The 19,181-nt window shown below is 39.7% G+C and overlaps 1 protein-coding gene across 2 annotated transcripts in view; it reads left to right on the top strand.

Moving 5' to 3' along the window:
• FBXO15 (F-box protein 15) overlaps positions 1–19,181 on the top strand; it is a 47,653-nt gene that overhangs the window by 18,108 nt on the left and 10,364 nt on the right. Inside the window, exons 2-8 of one of the 2 annotated variants that reach the window (XM_054019771.1) lie at positions 332–451; positions 2,682–2,786; positions 6,026–6,268; positions 6,559–6,768; positions 11,388–11,517; positions 12,542–12,624; positions 14,487–14,632. In XM_054019771.1, coding sequence (XP_053875746.1) covers positions 332–451; positions 2,682–2,786; positions 6,026–6,268; positions 6,559–6,768; positions 11,388–11,517; positions 12,542–12,624; positions 14,487–14,632 — 1,037 coding nt within the window. Of the gene's footprint in view, positions 1–331; positions 452–2,681; positions 2,787–3,091; positions 3,156–6,025; positions 6,269–6,558; positions 6,769–11,387; positions 11,518–12,541; positions 12,625–14,486; positions 14,633–19,181 lie in introns of those variants that run through there. The other variant, XM_054019772.1, reaches the window with a different exon arrangement.

The following is a 19,181-nucleotide window of genomic DNA, read 5'->3' as shown; positions in this document are numbered from 1 at the left end:
CTGGCCATGGTGGAGTTGCTCTTTGTAACAAGGTGAATGGATTGTCTTCATTGGTAAAACTGATTGGGTATTGTTGTGGCACCATTCATCTGAGTATCAGTAGAGATTGACTTGAGTGGTCATAGCAGGGCCATATGTTCCAGCCCCATTTCCTACCATGAGCTTAATTATTTCACATTACTTAAGTGCTGATTATGAAGTGAAATATTGGCCATATAACATGTCTTTCTGAATCTTGTTTCTGTTGTGATGGATAGTACATATTGATACATATTTTTTTTTCCAGTTAATGATCACGTGACTATTAATAGCCTTATCTTTGTGTCTGTAGTAAGAGGTCAGGAATCTTCGCTGCCATGTCTGCGAAACTATCTGAAACCCAAAATATTTGCATTCAAAGGCCTTATCAGAAGACTTCTATGAAATCAAAATTTTGCCTATGCATTGAGTGGTGAGTATGTCTGTGGCTTCAATATGATAATCAAATTTTAAAGGGCTGTTCTGCGCTGAAATATAATCATGTTTAAAAATAGTCTAGTGGAGTTCCATGTTTGTATCTCAGTGATTTCCACACCAGATATTCTTAGTATAAAAGTGAATAGAGTGGTCTTTACCAGCCTACCTTGAAGCTTCAAATTGGGCCCTGAGTATTAAACTGTGTCTTTTCTCATGCATTTTCGCCCTTTAATGAAGGTTCTGCAGGCCATGGTAGTCCCTCAGTTACCTGTGTGCAACCCCATGGTCTTGATGAATGAACTATATCGCTTCTTAAAATCAAGGTTGTTACAGCATTAGTTTAATAAATGACAGTTTGTAATTAAACTTTTAAATACTTTTCATGGTGAGAAGTATATTTAGCACAGGGAATTTTAGAATGATGGGGTGTGTAAAATGGGTGGCCTCTTCCTTCAGACTAGGTCTTGAAGATGGAACTGTACCGCTGTGTCTGATAATATTACAGGGACACCCTCAACATAAAAATCACATTTCTCTCTGAAAAATCTTGTACCTCCTGTTACAAGTAATGTCTGAGATTATTATAACTGGAAGATGAGAGAAACTTCTTTGATTTTGCTTAGTTTGTACATTTGATAGCACTTTGTGTGCAGCCATTTTCCTAATTTCCATATGTAGCTAATTATTTAATCACTTTTCCCAGTTGTCTGTGTGGGTCTTTCACACAGCAAGAGGGAAAAGCATTTTCTTAAAAAAAAAAAAAAAAGGGCGGGGGGAGAGAAATGTAGTTATAAAATCCAAAACTGGTGGATGGGACGCTAGAGCAAGGGAATTACTTGATACTATTTTTAACTCTTTTTGTATCTTACTTGGTATGAAGTTGTATTGGGACCCCAAGTAATGACTTGGGTGGCTAGCTCATGTTGGAGCCCATGCTGCCATGGGCTTCACTGCTTCAGTATCTGAACTAGCTAGATTAAAGTGAGCATAAGTTTCAATCAGATTCCGGGATTGCAAGTGGCCATACCCTTAGATGTTGAATTTTTAACATATTTCCCTTAGTATTTAGTGGTATTTATCAACCTGTGTTTGGAAGATCACAAATTGCTGGAGTAAACGGTAGTATTAAACCTCCAGCTTCTTCATAAGAACCACAGCTGACTTGCTCTGACCCACAATTGATTTGCTCGGTCACTTGCAAATGGACATAGACGTCAGGAAAGACATTAAGGTTGCTGATTCCCACAGTACCTCCTTTGTTCAGTGGCAGATCTGACACCAGGGTACTGCAACACTCAGAAAAATGAGGACAATAGAATAAGTTTATTTCAAATTTTTGTACCATGTGCAAATGTTAATCTAATGACCTGGGGCTTCCAACCCCTAGAGTCTAGACAAAGAATTCATGCCCTAGGCTATGGTTTGCACATTCCAGCAGGTGACTGCAAAGCAGCAGCAGCAATGGGATTTCAGGGAATCCCTTCACTGAACAGCCTGACAGCCACAGTGGAAGACAGATTTGCGCTTTCAGAAGTGCTCTAAGGGTGCCTACAAGTCCTGTTGAAGTTAGCGGTAGTCTTTCCGTTGACTTTAATGGCAGTTAGATTAGACCTTTTATAAGTACACATGAAGCTGAGGAGAGATACAGCATCCCACCAAAGTTTGGCTTGGAGTAGGCACTGTTGGTAAAGTATCTTGGGACCTGACACTTGAAAGGTGATAATGAATACACAAGATTCTGGGATACATTTGAGAAGTATTAGTGGTGAGTGACTTAATGTGGAGCCATGATATGAAAAATACTGTTAACCTTGGGGGGTAGGAGGGGTGAGGAGGGGTGAACAGAATAATTTCACATAATTTGAATGAATTCTCTGTTACTTTTCACAACTAAATTGGCTTAAAGCTCAAAAAAAGTAACATGAATGCATGAGGAACTAAGCTTGCAGTTAACATCTTGTACCACTTCAATATGCTGTTGTGAAGTGCAGTAAGCAAAGGCTTCAGATCAGAGCAACAAATCAAAACTGATAAGGCTGCAGGTTAATGCTTTAGGTGAGAACACAATGTTTTATAAAGACTGGTTTGACATGTGGATTTATGAAGTGGTGGCTTCTCTCTCTTTTGTTCACTTTTGTGTGCTGAGGGGTTAAAGGTTTTAGCCACTTGTAAACTCTATTTTGCACATAAGTCCAGTAATATTTTCCCTTCCTTTTTGTTTTCAGTATGCCATCAGAGATACTACTGAAGATATTTTCTTATTTGGATGCTGTATCCCTGTTGTGTATCGGTTGTGCGAATAAACGCTTCTATCATCTGGCCAATGACAAGTAAGGAAGCGGGGAAACATAGTAATCTCAATCTCACAGCAGTCAAGTTAACCTGAGTTATATGAGACTTTTTAATTTAGTTTCATTGATGCCAGGGAATTGATGTAAGTACCCAGCAGCTATTTTTCTGTTGTATTGTAATCTGTACGGTAAATTTTCAATATATTGCATGCAGTTTTAGCTGTGTGAGTTCCATTAAAGTTAATGGGACTTACATGGCTAAAACCAAGCACACTGCTTTAAAAACTTACCCGTTTGCATTTATTGCTTTATAAGATCCATTTGTATTTTTCTTTCTGATTTAGATAAACCAGCACAGGCTGCGGAGCTCCCTCCTCACCGGCAGGGATTTTCACACCTTCCTTTCAGGTTCCTCCTTTTTCATTCCAGTTTTTCTCCTGCTTTATTGCAGGGGGTTTACGTAGGCAGGCAGTTCTGGTGATGGTTTCAGCTGCTTTCATTTGTCACAATGCAATGAATTTATTTTTGATAAAAACAGGAGGAAAAACAAATAGAAAAAGGTTTATCGCAGGGGTGTCAGTTCAAAGGGCTAAATTCCATGTTTAATTATGGTCCATGGGTCAGAGTATAAATTTAAGACTCAATTCATAGTGATCTCCCACTGATGTCATTGGGAGCTTTGCAGATGGATCAAGTGGAGAGGTCAACCTCTGTGTAGTAATTAAAATGTTTAGGTATCATTTTTTCAGTACCGTGTTGTTGTATTTAGCATCACTAGGGAGAGAATCTGCTTGCCTTTAGACCCACCACTATTTCTCCAATTTCTCCCATTCCATTTCCCCACCCCATCTGCTAAAATGATATGCACTGAAATTGTTTCTGTTGTCATTGAAGTGTCATCACTAGGCTTTGGAGCGGACACTCCAGTGAGATTAAAGAGTCAGGGAAATCCACACCTCTGAGTTACGGTCTGAAATGTCTGCTTGCATCTGCTGACATTCACTGCATTGATTGCATTTTGTTTACATATGGTAGATTTACTTTGCAACCATGAGGGCGAGAAATATACTTTGTAAATAACCTCAGATTTCATTTCATTTTAAAATGTGATTATATCACACAGGCCACATAAATGCAAGGGGGCACCCCGGTTTAGGGAGCTTGTGGCCCGTAATAATTTCTTTGTCTTTTCCCAGCTACTTTCTTCTGCTCACACCATGAATGACTGCAACTACTGTCAGTGGGAGAGATGGCAATAGCTTAGTCTGGTGCATGCCTCCCTCCTAGTTGGTAAATGCTGTACTTGACGCCTCAGGGATGTTTTGGACCTTTCTGAGAACAAGGTCTCCTTTCCTATCTCAGCCTCCAGTGCTAAACATTTTCAGCTCTCTGTTCTGCTTCTGGGATTTTCTCTGAAATCTAACTTCTCCATCCTGAATTCCTTTTTCAAATCAGAATCTAGGAGGGGGAAGGGAGAGGAGGAGACTTGAAAGCTTGGGCTGTTGGTGGTATGATCTTTGCAACCTCTTTCAGGGGGCCTCTCTGCAGCTCCCCAGTTGTGCCTCCCAGGCTGTGTGCCTTACACAGCCTCAGCTCAAAGAGTTGAAGAGAGGAAGCGTCACATAAATCTTATATGAATTAGACCATCAGACTAATGTTGATTTCCCAGAGAAGCCCCTACAAAAGGAATGATGTACTCATAAGAAGACAGAGCTTGGTGTTAGTGATGTGTAGTGACTTACATCAGCCACTGAGGGCATGGAAACAGGCTGCTATGAGAGAGACTGACTGTTTTCTTGGACAGAGGTCAGCCTGGGAGCCATCTAAGCCCTGAATATTTTATGGAAAAAGACCCAGAGAAACATACTAGAGCAGGATAACATAGTTTTAATCTGGGAAAAAGCAGGGATTGGTAAGGAAGACCTGGCTGGCCAGTGGATGTGAAAATCCTGTGGTGAGGCTAATTTCTAAGTGAGAAATAAAACACCATAATGTGTCTTTGGTATAATTACTATGGATTGTGTGGTTGATATGTGGTAGCACATCCTGTTCATCATTTGTAAAATTGTATTCAAAGGATAAATGGTAACATATTTACTGCATACTGTCCCCCTCTCCCTTCCCATCGTCTCTCAACGTGTTTTAATGAGGAAAGGACAGCTCCAGAGGAAAAGAATTAGAACATGAAGAAGGAAGGGTGCTTTTTAAATGAATACAAAAATGCATGAGAAAGAGAGAGAGATGTTGTCTAGTGCTGCAGCACAAGACTAGGGATTGGGAAGTCCTGAGTTCTTATTCTGGCCCTGAAACTGACTTTTTTAGGCATTGGGCAGTCCTTTAACCTTGCTGTCTCATTTTCCCCATACATAAGTGATACTTATCTACCTCCCTGGGGTATAGTGGGGATTAACTAGATAACACTTATAAAACACTCTTGATGTGGAAAAGTGGCAACTCTTGGGTGGTGAGGAACCACTGTAGCAGCTTTGATGCCACCCTCTTCTAGCCATGATGCAAGGGATGTGGCTTGGGACAAAAAGGGCATGTTCGGTACATCCCTAGTATGGCCTAGCTGCTGGATTAGCCCTTGGGGACATTAACAGCCAGCACAATTTAAAGCATCCTTCTAATTTGTACCAGGTGACTGCCCTGGCATGGTGTTGGCTGAGGACAGGTGGGGAGTGCAGCACAAATGGCACTTTTGCATCTCCCTGTTGGTTATGATTATGATGTCCTTACTCAATCTTTGCTCAGACGTTCCCACTGATCTCAGTGAGAATTGATTGAGAAGGTAATGAGTAACAAGTAGAATGTATCTCATGTGTTATGATGTCAGGTAAAACTTTTTATATCCAACAAAAATATCAAGATGTGTATAAATGCTCTTTGGTTCTCATTATGTGACTTGTCTTTCTCCCCGCAATCTAAATTCTAGCATATCCACACTAATACAGAATATGGGGTTTAACAACAAACTGAAAGAAGGGGAAATTATGAATACAGAAGGACATCAGCCATTGAGGCAAAACCTAGATGTTGGGACTTTCTAGAAATGATTAGTATTCCCTTTCTCCACCTAAATCAAACAAACACAACTTGTTCTTAACGTTGGATAATATATTTTTTCTTAATAAGATTCTCAATCATGCCTGAGATGCACATGCAACTGTATATTTTAATTCTGATGCTGGTGGGTCTGTTCTTTACTGATCTGTGCCCTCACTGGTAAGAACTCTTTATGGGATTTACTTTGTTTTTCTCTTGAATGTTTTTTCCAGTGTGATCTGGTTCAAAATTTACTCCAGTTTTTTTCCACCTAAAAGAACAAATTGGAAAACTAAATCTGTTGAAAGAACAGCTGTCTTACTAAGCCATGCTACGATTCAGGACAGAGAATCGGGATATTGGAAGAACGAATATATCATGAAACAAATAGCAACTGGCAAAACTAGAATAATTCAGCTTCTGAAACCTATAAACCCTTACACTGGCCTTCCACTTAAAACCAAAGAAGCTATCAAGTAAGTATTGTTTTGTCATAAAGTGTGTTTACTCCCAAGCTACATTCAGAATGTTGGCCTAGTGGTTTTATATGGTATCTGTGTATAGCGAAATAGAGTTGTGAATTCTGATCATGATGGGGAGATGCTCTCACGATCTGATTAATGTGATTTAGTCACAAGGTAAAACTTAATGAAAATAAAAGGGACATTGCTGACTGAATTTCTAAAGTTCCATACATTGTTCTTGTCACTTCTGACAGGTTGTTTTAAAAACTTTTTTTTTATTGTTTTTACTTCCTCAATAACAGAACATATAGTTTGAGTTGGGTGATTGTACTGAAGGACAGAAATGGAAAGGAACATGTAATGGAGCAAGTGGACATCTCTTATAATGACACATCTATTACTGTATTTTGGTATGGTACAAACTGGCCATGTTTAGACACCTTGTCAACGCTGGAATTATGTGGAGTGACACCATTGCTTCTTGACCAATATAAAATTCCCACCAAGAATGAGTGAGTTTAAATTAAAGTATTTTTATACAATTAAATATTGTTGGATTTGTCTGTGTGGAAATTGCCTGACCTAAAACTGACCCAACCGGTGAATTATTTTTAGTCCTTCTACAGCCTATCCTTGGAAATCTATTTCTTGTCCTTCACTGGCTCCAGGGAGAATAGAGAATTTAACAAAATCATATATTTATTTATTTATTATCACATTATTTTATGAACTGAGCCAGTATGATATAGTGATTGGCCATGTGCAATACAGAAAAATAAAGACACTTCCTGCCTTGGAAAACTGACAGTCTAAGCATAGATATAAATAAGACAGAATGGTAAATCCAGACCCACGGAAAACTTGTAATTAAAATCCAGTGAGAACAATTCTTTGTCTCTGTTTAATCATATATATAAATCTAAGACACAAGTAAGGAAATGTTGTTAAAATATATTTTAATCTGAATGTTTTTTGTTTAAAACAAATGTGTATGTTTAGAAAACCTAATATGAATAAAAGGGAGGTTTTAATAAATTCTTTAAAAAAACCCATAAAAGGATTTCTTTGGTGTAAGTGGAAGGGCTTGAGAGTGTTAGTCAGTAATTTAAATGTGTGACGTTGTGAAACTGCACACAACAGTATGGTAGTGCATAAAACCCGGAACACAAACGTGTTGGTCTAGTGTCATTGTCCAGGAAGAGTGAGTGATGTATGTGGAGAAGAGAAAATTATATACATGTATATTTAAATTCTTTGATGTTATTGGTAATATGCCCATTAACTTTCTTACTCCCTACAACCTCATGTACTTTTTAAAATTGGTGATCTAACTCTTTTTGATCTGTTAACTGAAATAGTTTACAAAGTAAATGTTCTTATGTCTGGAAAGAAGAATTTTTGAGCCTGTCCTACAAAATCTGGTTTATTAGGGAAGGCGGTATGTTTGTAGTCCTAGGAACTTACACTTTTAGTTTATTAGCTGTAGCCATCAAGAGGTGGAGAAAGTGGATAAGGAAAAGTTATTTACTTATTCCCATAATACAAGAACTAGGGGTCACCAAATGAAATTAATAGGCAGCAGGTTTAAAATAAATACAAGGAAGTTCTTCTTCATGCAGTGCACAGTCAACTTGTGGAACTCCTGACCTGAGGAGGTTGTGAAGGCTAGGACTATAACAGCGTTTAAAAGAGAACTGGATAAATTCATGGAGATTAAGTCCATTAATGGCTATTAGCCAGGATGGGTAAAGAATGGTGTCCCTAGCTTCTGTTTGTCAGAGGATGGAGATGGAGATTGTCAGAGGATGGAGATGGCAGGAGAGAGATTGCTTGATCATTGCTATGTTCTTATGTAAATGGGGGAAGCCAAAAACATAAAAGAGTAAACATAAGAACAGCCATACTGGGTCAGACCAAAGGTCCATCTAGCCCAGTATCCTGTCTACCGATAGTGGCCAATGCCAGGTGCCCCAGAGGGAGTGAACCTAACAGGTAATGATCAAGTGATCTCTCTCCTGCCACCCATCTCCATCCTCTAACAAACAGAGGCTAGGGACACCATTACTTACCCATCCTGGCTAATATGATATGCTGGGAAAGAATCAATGTCATCTTTGTAAAGGGAAATCATCCCTCACGAATCTATTAGAATTCTTTGAGGGGGTCAACAAGCATATGGACAAGGGTGATCCCGTGGATATAATATACTTGGATTTTCAGAAAACCTTTGACAAGTTCCCTTACCAAAGGCTCTTAAGCAAAGTAAGCAGTCAGGGGATAATAGGGACGGTCCCCTCTTGGTTCAGCAACCAGTTAAAAGATAGGAAACAAAAGGTATGAATAAATGGTCAGTTTTCATAGTGGAGAAAGGTAAATAGTGGGATATCCCAAAGATCTGTGCTGGGACCTGTGCTGTTCAACATATTTATAAATGATCTGGAAAAAGGGGAAAACAGTGAGGTGGCAAACTTTGCAGACAATTCAAAATTACTCAAGATAGTTAAGTCCAAAGTAGACTGTGAAGAGTTACAAAAGGATCTCACAAAACTGGGCAACAAAATGGCAGATGAAATTCAATGTTGATAAATGCAAAGTAATGTTCATTAGAAAACATAATCTCAACTATACATACAAAATGATGGGGTCTAATAGCTGTTAGCATTCAAGAAAGAGATCATGGAGTGTGGATAGTTTTCTGAAAACATCTGCTCAATCTGCAGTCAAAAAAGCTAACAGAATATTAGAAATCATTAGGAAAAGGAGAGAAAATAAGGCAGAAAATACCATTATGCCACTTTATAAATTCATGGTACACCCACATTCTGAATACTGCATTGCAGTTCTGGTCGCCCCATGTCAAGAAAGATATATTAGAATTGGAAAAAAGTACAGAGAAAGGCAACAAAAATGATTAGCGGTATGGAACAGCTACTATGTGAGGAGAGACTAAAAAGACTCCAATGTTCAGCTTAGAAAAGAGACAGCTAAGAGGGGATATGATAGGGGTCTATAAAATCATGAATGTTGTGGAGAAAGTGAATAAGGAAGTGTTATTTACTCCTTTCTGCTGTTTTGAACTTTTTCTCTTTCTTTTTTTCCTTTCTTGCCATTTTAAAATGTTCTCTATTTTCCTTTCCTGCAGTTTTAAAACTTTCTCTTTTTTCCTTTTTCTCACTTTGCAGTAATCCACTTTCTTTTGTAAATTATTGAAAAAGGGCCTAATCTCTATTTACTAAACTTTATTTAAAATGTGTAAAAACCTGTTTCTTCTGAAAATCTTCTAACGTTAATGTATGAAAAAACACACAGAAGCAGTCCTAATGCACCCCATAAAAGAAAAACTAAAACATTATTTTTTTCAAAATGCCTTCCATATCAAAAAACATACACTTCCAAAAATGAGCCCAGAGGGTGGGACATAAAGCAAGTAGGGGCATGGAAACCTGTCAAAATTATATGATAATGAATACTAAAAAGGTCTTCACTACTTTGCTGTGAGTGGGTTTTTTGTTTTTGTTTTTTAAACCATGCACTAAGGGTTTCTTGCACTGGAGGTTTCTATGTGTTGGGTCTTGTAGGCTGCAAAGATAGCAAATTCCAGAGGTGCAAGCCCTCAAGTCCTGGAGTTGGTTGGCCATTTGGATTTTGATGTTTCCCCATCTCTGCTTAACTTTTGTGATGTGCTAACATATGAGAGAGAGAGAGAGAGAGAGAGAGAGAGACTCTCAAATAACTAGGTCCTAGACCTTTTGATGATGATCCATACACCTTGAATGAGTCCCAAAAGCAAACTGAGAACCAGTACAGAGATTAAAAGGAGGTCTTTTATGTTTACAGCAGCTTGAGATGGGAAGTCTTTTTTTCTTCCCTAGCTTCCTGGAGTTTCAGAGTGGACATCATAGGAAGCCGTAGGTGGACCATTGCAGTAGAGAAGCTGGAGGTTGCAGAGGTGTGGGTAACTGTTGTAAGGTTCACCTTTCTTCACCTACTGTTGTATTGCTAGATGAAGAAAGGTAATACTGCTACTATCAGGAAATCCAGGAACAGTTTTGGATCCAATTAGGATCCTGAAGCAGTGAACTATTTTAGCAGAAGTTAGTTCTCCTCAATCAAATACAGACTCTTTGCTCCTACTGCCTGTTCCTCCTAAATGTCTCTCTTGCCCACAAGCATCCCTTCTTCCTTATTTGGATGAGTTGCTGCTTGTTCATTTTCATCAGATCCTTGTTCTTGGTCACACACTGGGAGAGTTACTGAGCCTGCAGAATCTGAATTTCAGTAAAAAGATGTGTAGTCTTATATCCTAAAAATAACACTTTTGAAGCTCTAGGAATGAAGAACTGAGTATTACAAGCATATTGCTGTGATTGGGACGTGTTTGCAGCTGCAATCTCCTGCTGATGGCATCCTGCTTTTTTTTAAAAACAAACAAACAAACACAAACAAACAATAATGGGAAGAGTGACGTTATGGATCTTTACAAGGGTCTTTGTGGAGAATGAGCAATTTCCAGACTTCTCTGATGGAAAGGATTGAACACACTAAAGAGCCACTACATACATTTCTGTAAACAGCCAACAAGGCAGCAGTCAATGGTATTAAATATATATTACCATTGTGATTCTACACCAATTTTTGATCCCAGATTGATAGGGTACAAAAAACCCGAAAAATACAACTGTATTCACTAGTAAATGATCTTTCTGTTCAAATTTCACTTGTTCCAAGAAAGCTTTACCTTCCTAAGTTGCCTGCTTCATGTTGATGAATATTTCATGATTCCCTTTGCTATGGAAGCATGTTCTTTATAATAACACATTTGTTAATAAAAGAACCCTCTGGGATTTAAGAAATTTAGTGAGCATATCAGTTCCTCTTGTTGAACTATACAGTGGATATGTTATATCAGCCTGTGATAGATTTTGGTAGACACCCTTATTGGAGATTCTCTTTCCACTAGGCTTTGCAATCCTGCTGGTAAGCTGCTAGTTAGACTTTTTACTGCTTCTCATACTGCACAGTTTCAGAACAATTTGTTTTAGTGCCCAGGGAGAAAATGAAAAGTGGCTGAACTTTCATATTAATAATGGCGCACTCGTGTCTTTCTTTACTCTGCTGTGACTCGTCAAAGACCTCGGCGACGTTCCTTAATTGCTGAGTTCAACCTTACTAACCTCACTAAAGTGACAACAATGATTGGCTCTGACATGCTTGTGCAACTTTTCCGTTTGAACCCAGGACTCCTGGTGGGTCTCTGGAAGGTAAGATTACATTCAGCTATAGTATGTTGTTCATTACGGTAGCCTGCAAGGCACAGCTTCCTCCATATTTTGTTTTTTTTTTCTTTTGTAAAGTTCAGACATATATATGCAGATAAAGAAGATGCAAATGACTTCCATAGCCTAATAGGAATCCACAGTCAAGGCTCCCTGTCCTATTTATGTTTTAAAAAAATATAGATTTCTAATTATTTCAATGTGACATTCAGATGTGCATTGTTCAGTTTATTTTTCTCTTCCAGTTTTTGATGTGCCAGGGATTTTTTTAATTGACATAGTGTCACAGTTCAAAGGCAAGCTGCACCTGTGATCTCTCCCCCAGACTTTCGGTTGGCACTCTTCCCACGAGAGAGGCCCTGACCTGCACTTCTCCAAGAGTGCTACTCTGTGGTTCCCCCCACTTTAGACTGGATCACCAGGCTACACCACAACTTATTCTCACTGTACTGTCACAGTTACAGGGCACCAGGTGCCTTAGACCCCCTTACAGTCCTTTATGAGTGCTCTCCTCAGGTGACCGGCATCACTAATTTCATCCTTCTCTGGGTGGAATCCTGTGGTTCTACCACTATTAGACTGATACTGAGTAGCACCTTATGCCTCAGTTAGTCCCACTCACCATGGCCCTAGCTGTTTATTAAGTATCTAAATTTGCCTGGTTAAGTTTGTTTGGGTATTTAGTAGCTCAGAAAAAGGTTTGGATTGTTTTTTTTCCCCGTTTTTGCTCACCTTTTTAAGAGTGCTAATTATAAGGTAGAAAAATAAGATTAATGAATTGTTGCTGATACTGCAGAGAATCTTCCTATCTGGGTAGCTATCCAGTGGTGCTTTATGTATTCTTGTGCTGGGACAATGTGTATGGTAGCATTCTATGTGAATAGTGGCCCACATATAACTACTCTTAAAATTGTACTCTTGCAGCAGCAAAAAAAGAAGGATTTATCTGTGGGCTTTAATGCACAATACTTCCAGGTGAGAAATGTATTCATTGTAATTAACTTTTCAGAAAGGAAATGGAATTGCTTTTGTTACGGCGAGTCTTCATCATCATCAACTTATTGAGAGAAGCACTTTGGGCTCCGCCACTATGTAAGTACTGGTTTCTCTTTGCCTGTGGATGCTAGGGATGATCTTTTAAATAAAGCATTGAGTTTGAAAATTAAAATTGATTGGTGATAAAGAAAGTTCAGTAACAATCATAATTCCCTCTAACCAAGAATAAGAACTCTGTTGTGCACTAGAATTGCAACAACTGGTTTACCAAATGATGTGGAAGAGGCCTATGTTTTCCATGCTAAAATGTACTGCGGTGAAGTAATACATTAAAGAGACACTAAACTTAATTACATGTATATCTGAAACCTTTCACTGTAGCTGAAAGAGATTAGAAATTTTTCTGGTGTTTTTTTTTTTTTTTTTTTCCAGTTTATTTTAGTCACTTTCTCCTGATGTGTGACAGATCCACAGGGAAGAGGGACATTTTCCTATTTTTTAAAAATGTCATTGTAAATCCAAAAAAACTGACAGGGTGATTTAATTTAGAACCTGAATCTACTTCTAAATTTTATTGGAAAAGTTATTAGATTTCTAGTAGACAATGTCCTTTAAATAGGTATATATAACATTGTACATTAATGCAATATATTAATGCGTGAGCTTTTCCTCACACATGTTAAAATAGCCAAAATAATGGTTACAATGATTACTATGTCAACTAGCCTCCAAGAGCAGCTCTTTTTTCTTCTTCTTCATACCCTTTCCTCCTAGGCTGGAGGAGCATTTTATCTGGCCTAAATATGCTCTCTTTCTCTCCCCCTCTCCCAGCCCCCTTCATTGGGATTCTCTTCACACACAGAATATCTAATAACTTTCACTCCATGGGGACAGTCATTTATATGAGTGAAAATTTCCAATATGTTTAAGTGACTTAGTTTGTTAAGCATAAGTGACTTAAGAGTCTGTCTCATTGACCTTCATTGGGACTTATGTCACTTAGGTGCTTCTGAAAATGTTACCCCACATCAGTGATTCAATACTCTGCTCCTTCCACTAGGGTTCAGGCACAGGGAGACTATTTCCCTGCCTGCTGTTAGAGCAGTGGTTCTCAACCCGTGGCACGCGGGCCACATGTAGCCCAATTAGAACACAGCTGAGGCCCAGGTCAGCTGTGTGCTAAAGACCACGGATGTGCCCCGGGTTCCAGGTTCCCAGCTGCCTGGGGAGAAGGGTCCGGGCTCCCCCTCCGCCTACTGCGAGAGGGTCGGGCTCTGGGGCTCCCTGGTGGCCCCAGGGGGTCGTGAGCTCTGGGGTCCAGGGCAGCCAGCTGGCCCCGCCAGTTCTGGGGTCCAGGGCAGCTGACCCACCCCACAGGGTCCGGGGTCTGGGGCAGCTGCCTGGTCCTGTGAGCTCTGGGGGCTGGGGCAGCCACGTGGCAGGGGACCGGGACAGGCAGTTGGGGCAGCCGCGCGGCTGGGGGTTGGGGCAGCCGACCTGCCCTGAGTGGCGGGGGTCCCGGTGTTGGGGCAGCCGGTTGGCCCCGAGGTCCGGGGGCTGCAGCCCACACATATGCACCCACAATGTGTAATATGTTGAGAACTACTGTGTTAGAAAAAAGCAGGTGGCCAGATGGGTGTTAGATTCAGAGTAATGCATACACGTCCATCTACTGAAGTTTTACATTTACACACTTTAGGTGTATTTAGTGGTAAATTTAGTCAGCTGCCTTTGACTAGTCTTTACTGCACATTAATAAACCTTGTAATGAATATGGTAAACTATTGTGAAACTTAGAGATTCAGAAATTTAAGTAGGAAAGTAGAACACCTTGACTGCTAATTGCATTTGCCCTTTTCCGAATCTTTTTAAAATACCTCCTCTGCTGAAACTACTCAGCATTTCTTGCCATGCTAAATTGTTTTTTCTCCACCTGACTTATCTTGATTTTATTTAAGACAATATATCCTGCCCCCTCATAAACCTATACTGGATGATGTTGACCCAGAATATGGACTGCATGGCTACCAACTACATATTGATATGCACAGCGGAGAACAAACTTACATGTGTGGTACATTTCGCAATCTGTTCTGCAGAAAAGGTAGAGTTAATGGAATTTAGATGTTCCTTTAAAAATGGTTCCTGGGTTCATTTCCCCCCATTTGTATTCAACTTCTTTCTATTCAAGGGAGAAAATAGAATTGGCTTTTAGGATAAACTAGTTTTTTCTTTCTTGAATTTTTGTTGTGGAATTCTTTTGATGGCTACTGCTGGCAAATTGACAGTCTAGATTTTGTAATGTCTGTTGTTTCTTTAAAAAAAATGCAGGCTTCTGGATTAAAAATAAAACTGTTCTCTACATTTCAAGGCTGAAATTAGGATAAAGCATCTTGGTAACAAACAAAGCATTTCCCAAAACACATTTGTTTAATACATTATAAAATTAATTCTAATAACCAAGACTTGATTTCAATGCGGTTTTATTTTTAATTTACTGCTCTTCTGCAATTACTTAAGTTTGCTTTGACTAGATGTGATTTTTAACAAAGCTTTATTGTTCAGATACAATGCAACTTAATAAGCATACTGTGATTCAGACAAAGTATATTGTTTGGTCTACTTCTCTAGACTGAGATATATTATTGTTATGGCAATCAATACAAAGTTGAGTGAAATTGTGTAAGTGTTTGTAAATAATTTACAATAATATTTATTTACTTTATTTATTTCCTTGGGCTTAACAGTAAAGCATGCTCATGCAAAAACTCTGAATGTCCTAATAATAATGAAACTTACAATAATAACTACCCAGCAGCATTAAATAATAATATACAAATAAATGCTGGCAGCATTAAATAATTAAACTCAGATAACAGTTTCCCCAGACAACAAATAAAATCAGAAAATCCTGTTTTCTCCCCCATCCTTCTCCTCTCCCCCCTCCCGCCCGAGTCCCTCTCAAATTACATGATGAAAAATATGCATTCCTTTTTATGTTGGATGCAGGAGGTAAGGAAACTTTTTTTAAATTTTAAAAATCTCACACACACACACACACACACACACACACACACACACACACACACACACACACAAATAGAGTGTGTGTGAGAGAGAGAGAACAAAATCTGTACCCTATGAACAGTTGTTTTTTAAAAAATGAGGTAAGCAATTATTACTGCTTCATATTATTTTTCCAATAAATGGCTAATGTTGATGCTTTGTTACCAAATTTTCCTATTACTTTGGGGTACGCTCATTCATTAGGGTTACTCTTCTGGTGGCTGGCGTTCTGTAATTCTATCAATGTTCTGCTTGTGTCACTTTTGTTCTCATACGGAGCTCTACTTCTTCTCCCTTCTGCAAGTTCGCTCCCAGTAGAGCTATCCTGCAGGACCTAGGTTCCCCAGGGCTGGGTTCTTCCAGCTCCAGAATCAGACAGACAGACAGACACACATTAAGAGAGCGCCTCTGAGGGGACCGGGTTAATTAGCACTCCCAAGCTGACCTCATATATGTCCCTGGACTCAGTAGGCTGGGTCGAGCAGCACTTCCAAGCTGTCACCCTCATATGCACCAGGTTCAGCATGTACCTATCCCCACTTTCACGTTACAATTGTTCTGGTAGTAACCCACTTGATGAGGAAACCCCACAGGATTTTTGGGTGCTGCAGGGATCTTTAGCTTAGGTACGAGGAGCACTGCTGCAGAGTGAATGGGGAAGCCAAAAAACACCAATGGGAGGGGGAGAGAGGGAGGGAGAAGGAGAGAGAAGCAACTAGTTTAACCATGAAAGTTATTTATTGCCAGGTAATAATCATACAAGGGGAGCCGAACAAACAATACAGTGATCATATTAAATCTAACTTAAATTTGATTATAAGTCAGGTTTAGAAAACTATAACTGATCAAAAAAGTCAGGGTCAGAAGGTTATAGCTAGAGAGAAGGAGAGAGAGAGAGAGAGAGAGATGGGTTCTCACCACTCCAGGAAGCTTGAATCAATTGGGGTTCCCAGGGTGGTGGTGGTAGCTGAGGGTCCGGAGTGGTGGAGACAGGCAGAGCCCCCAGCACGATCATTCAGGAGAAGATGAAGTCCCAATGGAACTGATGCAGATTTTGGATCCAGGCATCAGAGCACTTACTTGAGCGTGGGTAAGGGTTTTTGTAGGGAAAGAACAATGGTTCAAGGGAGAACACTAGATTTATTTTTAGGTAAACTGATGGCTCAAGGGAGTATACCAAAGTTGTTTTGCTCAAGCTAAACATTAAGAACTGCTCATTCCCGGCTATGAGTGATGTTCCTTCGAGGGAGCTCACAATGCAATTAGGCAGCTTCAGTATATTGGATACAAATAAAGAATTTATTACTAGAATTGGTCTGATAACTACTGAGCTGGGTGTGTGAAGGCATGGGTTCATTAACATCTGGATCAGTGATCTCCCAGAGTTCAGTGCGGTTCTTGTGTTTGAATCTCTGTTCTCCATTTTGTAAGCTAATAGAGATGCCTCTCTGTCCAATCCTTGTTGCAGATGAGGCTAGAGGAGATTCCTTAATCCTTTCACCCTTGTCCAGAGGGGTTTAGGTTGTCTTCCACTGTCTTTGCATTGCTTTTTGTAAGTCTTTCTTCTGATCAGCTTTGGTTCAAGCAGAGGCTGGGGGAGCAGGGGAAGGTCTTTTGTGAGTCAGAGAGGCTGGATACTACACCCTGATTCTCCAAGAACACAGAGCTGATAGGTAACAGCTTCTATTCAATGTAGTAGATGCACTTTTTTTTTTTTTTTTTTTTTTGTGAGGACAGTAGAGTGCACTATTGGCTTCAGACTTAAAGTTTGTGCAGCTCTTAGAGCACAGTTGGCCAAAAGTTATGAAATCTTAATTCAGCACATGTATTTGGTAACCCCCAAGAATGCCATTTGAACTGAGAACAACAATATACAAAGCTTTATTTTGATGGCCCCTTATCAGGCAGCTGGCTGTGTACTATAACTTGATGGATTGTTTTATTGGAGGGTAAAATAATCTACATTTTTGTTTCCATGGATATCTAGCTTTCTTTAAATTCTGGATAGTATTTACTTGTGGATTTCACATGTTCCTTTAACATACTCTCCTGTGCCATATGCTTTTTGCTTACTTGGCCCAGGACTCTTTAGCACTGCTCTCTGTTGATTCAAGTTGATATGTGTTTTGGTTTTATGTTTGTTTTTCTAACCCAAGAATCCTAACAGGGTGGTTCCATATGTTCCAGACCCTTTTCAGGTATATATTTTTAAATTAACCAAGTTCATTGTAAGTAATTTTTACACCAGCTATTTGAAACACACTTGTGTGTAAATAGAGGATTGATTTGCAAATTAAGCTGACTGACTCTGGCAGCAATAGCTAATCTTGCAAAGCTGAAATAAAGCATTAAAGAGAGCAGCTCTGTGCTAAAATCATATCTAGTTGTGTTTTTCAGCAGCAAGTAATCAAATGCTGGTTTATTTTACAACAAAGGCTACTCTGGCTTGGTTGACTAATTAATGCATCATTTGTGTATATAGCAAAACAGTTCCCTTTGAATAACCCATCTGTAGCTGAAAAGCCCCAACCCAGTCTCTCGCTTCTCCAGTCATTGCACTAGCAGAGGTCACATTTAGAGTTTCAACTTCAGATATGCTGAGCAGTGCACTTGGCACCAAACCCCCTTTCTCCTAAAGAGTTACTTGTATGGCTGACATCAACCATATCCATCCCTTTGATTGGCAGTTCAGCTCTACTGCCCCTCCTCCTTCTGCTTCCTACCAGTGCTCTTTGCTTCACTCCCTTTCAACCCCTCAACTGCCTTGCCCAGATGTTGTGGAGATGTCCTTCATACAGCTCTATGGCCGCTGCGTCTCCTGTTTTCCTTATCTGGAAGGCAAAACACCTTACACTTGTCTACATAGTCCTTCTGCTTGTCCTGAGCTTCTGTGCAGTAAGAATTTTTCCAGTCTGCCTATATATTGAGGCTTGAAAAACCCACTCATTCTTCACCTAGAGCAAATGGAAATATTGCTTGCGCAAGTGTGGGTAGGGTTGAGTAGCCATTATTTCCTTCTGTTGGGAGGAGGAGGGAGCTACGGGACAAAGCAGAAGAAGTACCACTGATTCTTTTGAGGAGTGGAGGTGGGGTGGGCAACAAAGTGAAGGGGGAGCTGCTGTATTCCTCATTGGAGGGGAATGAGGAGCAGATCATGAATTCTGTGAACTACAGGAAGGATGAGGATGCAATAAGCGGGGTGGCCCAAAGGTTTTCTGCACACCCGGGAGGAGATGGGGAAGTAGCCCTGAAAAGGGTGGGGAGGAGGTTGCATAATTGTTTAGATTTGGACACATGGAATCCATTTTGAGGGGAGAGACAGAATTTTGATGTATTGGGAATGGGAATATGTCTGGATTTGGAGGTGTGCCTTTTCTGGTCAATGACAGCAGCATCAGCACAGGGATTTTCTAGCCTGGCTGTACACATCTAAAATGCGAACAATTCTATAAATCTGTGTGTGTGTCTTGGGGTCTCCATAATGAAGGAAGAAGTGTAAAAGGTAGATCTGGATGATTAATGAATTGATTTATTCATGAATGATGAGTTCATTTTTTAAAAGCATAAATTCTCAGTGGCTTTTATTT

Source organism: Malaclemys terrapin, chromosome 2 (assembly GCF_027887155.1).
Source record: "Malaclemys terrapin pileata isolate rMalTer1 chromosome 2, rMalTer1.hap1, whole genome shotgun sequence".
Lineage (NCBI taxonomy): Eukaryota > Metazoa > Chordata > Testudines > Emydidae > Malaclemys > Malaclemys terrapin.
This window is presented reverse-complemented; position numbering and strand designations above follow the sequence as displayed.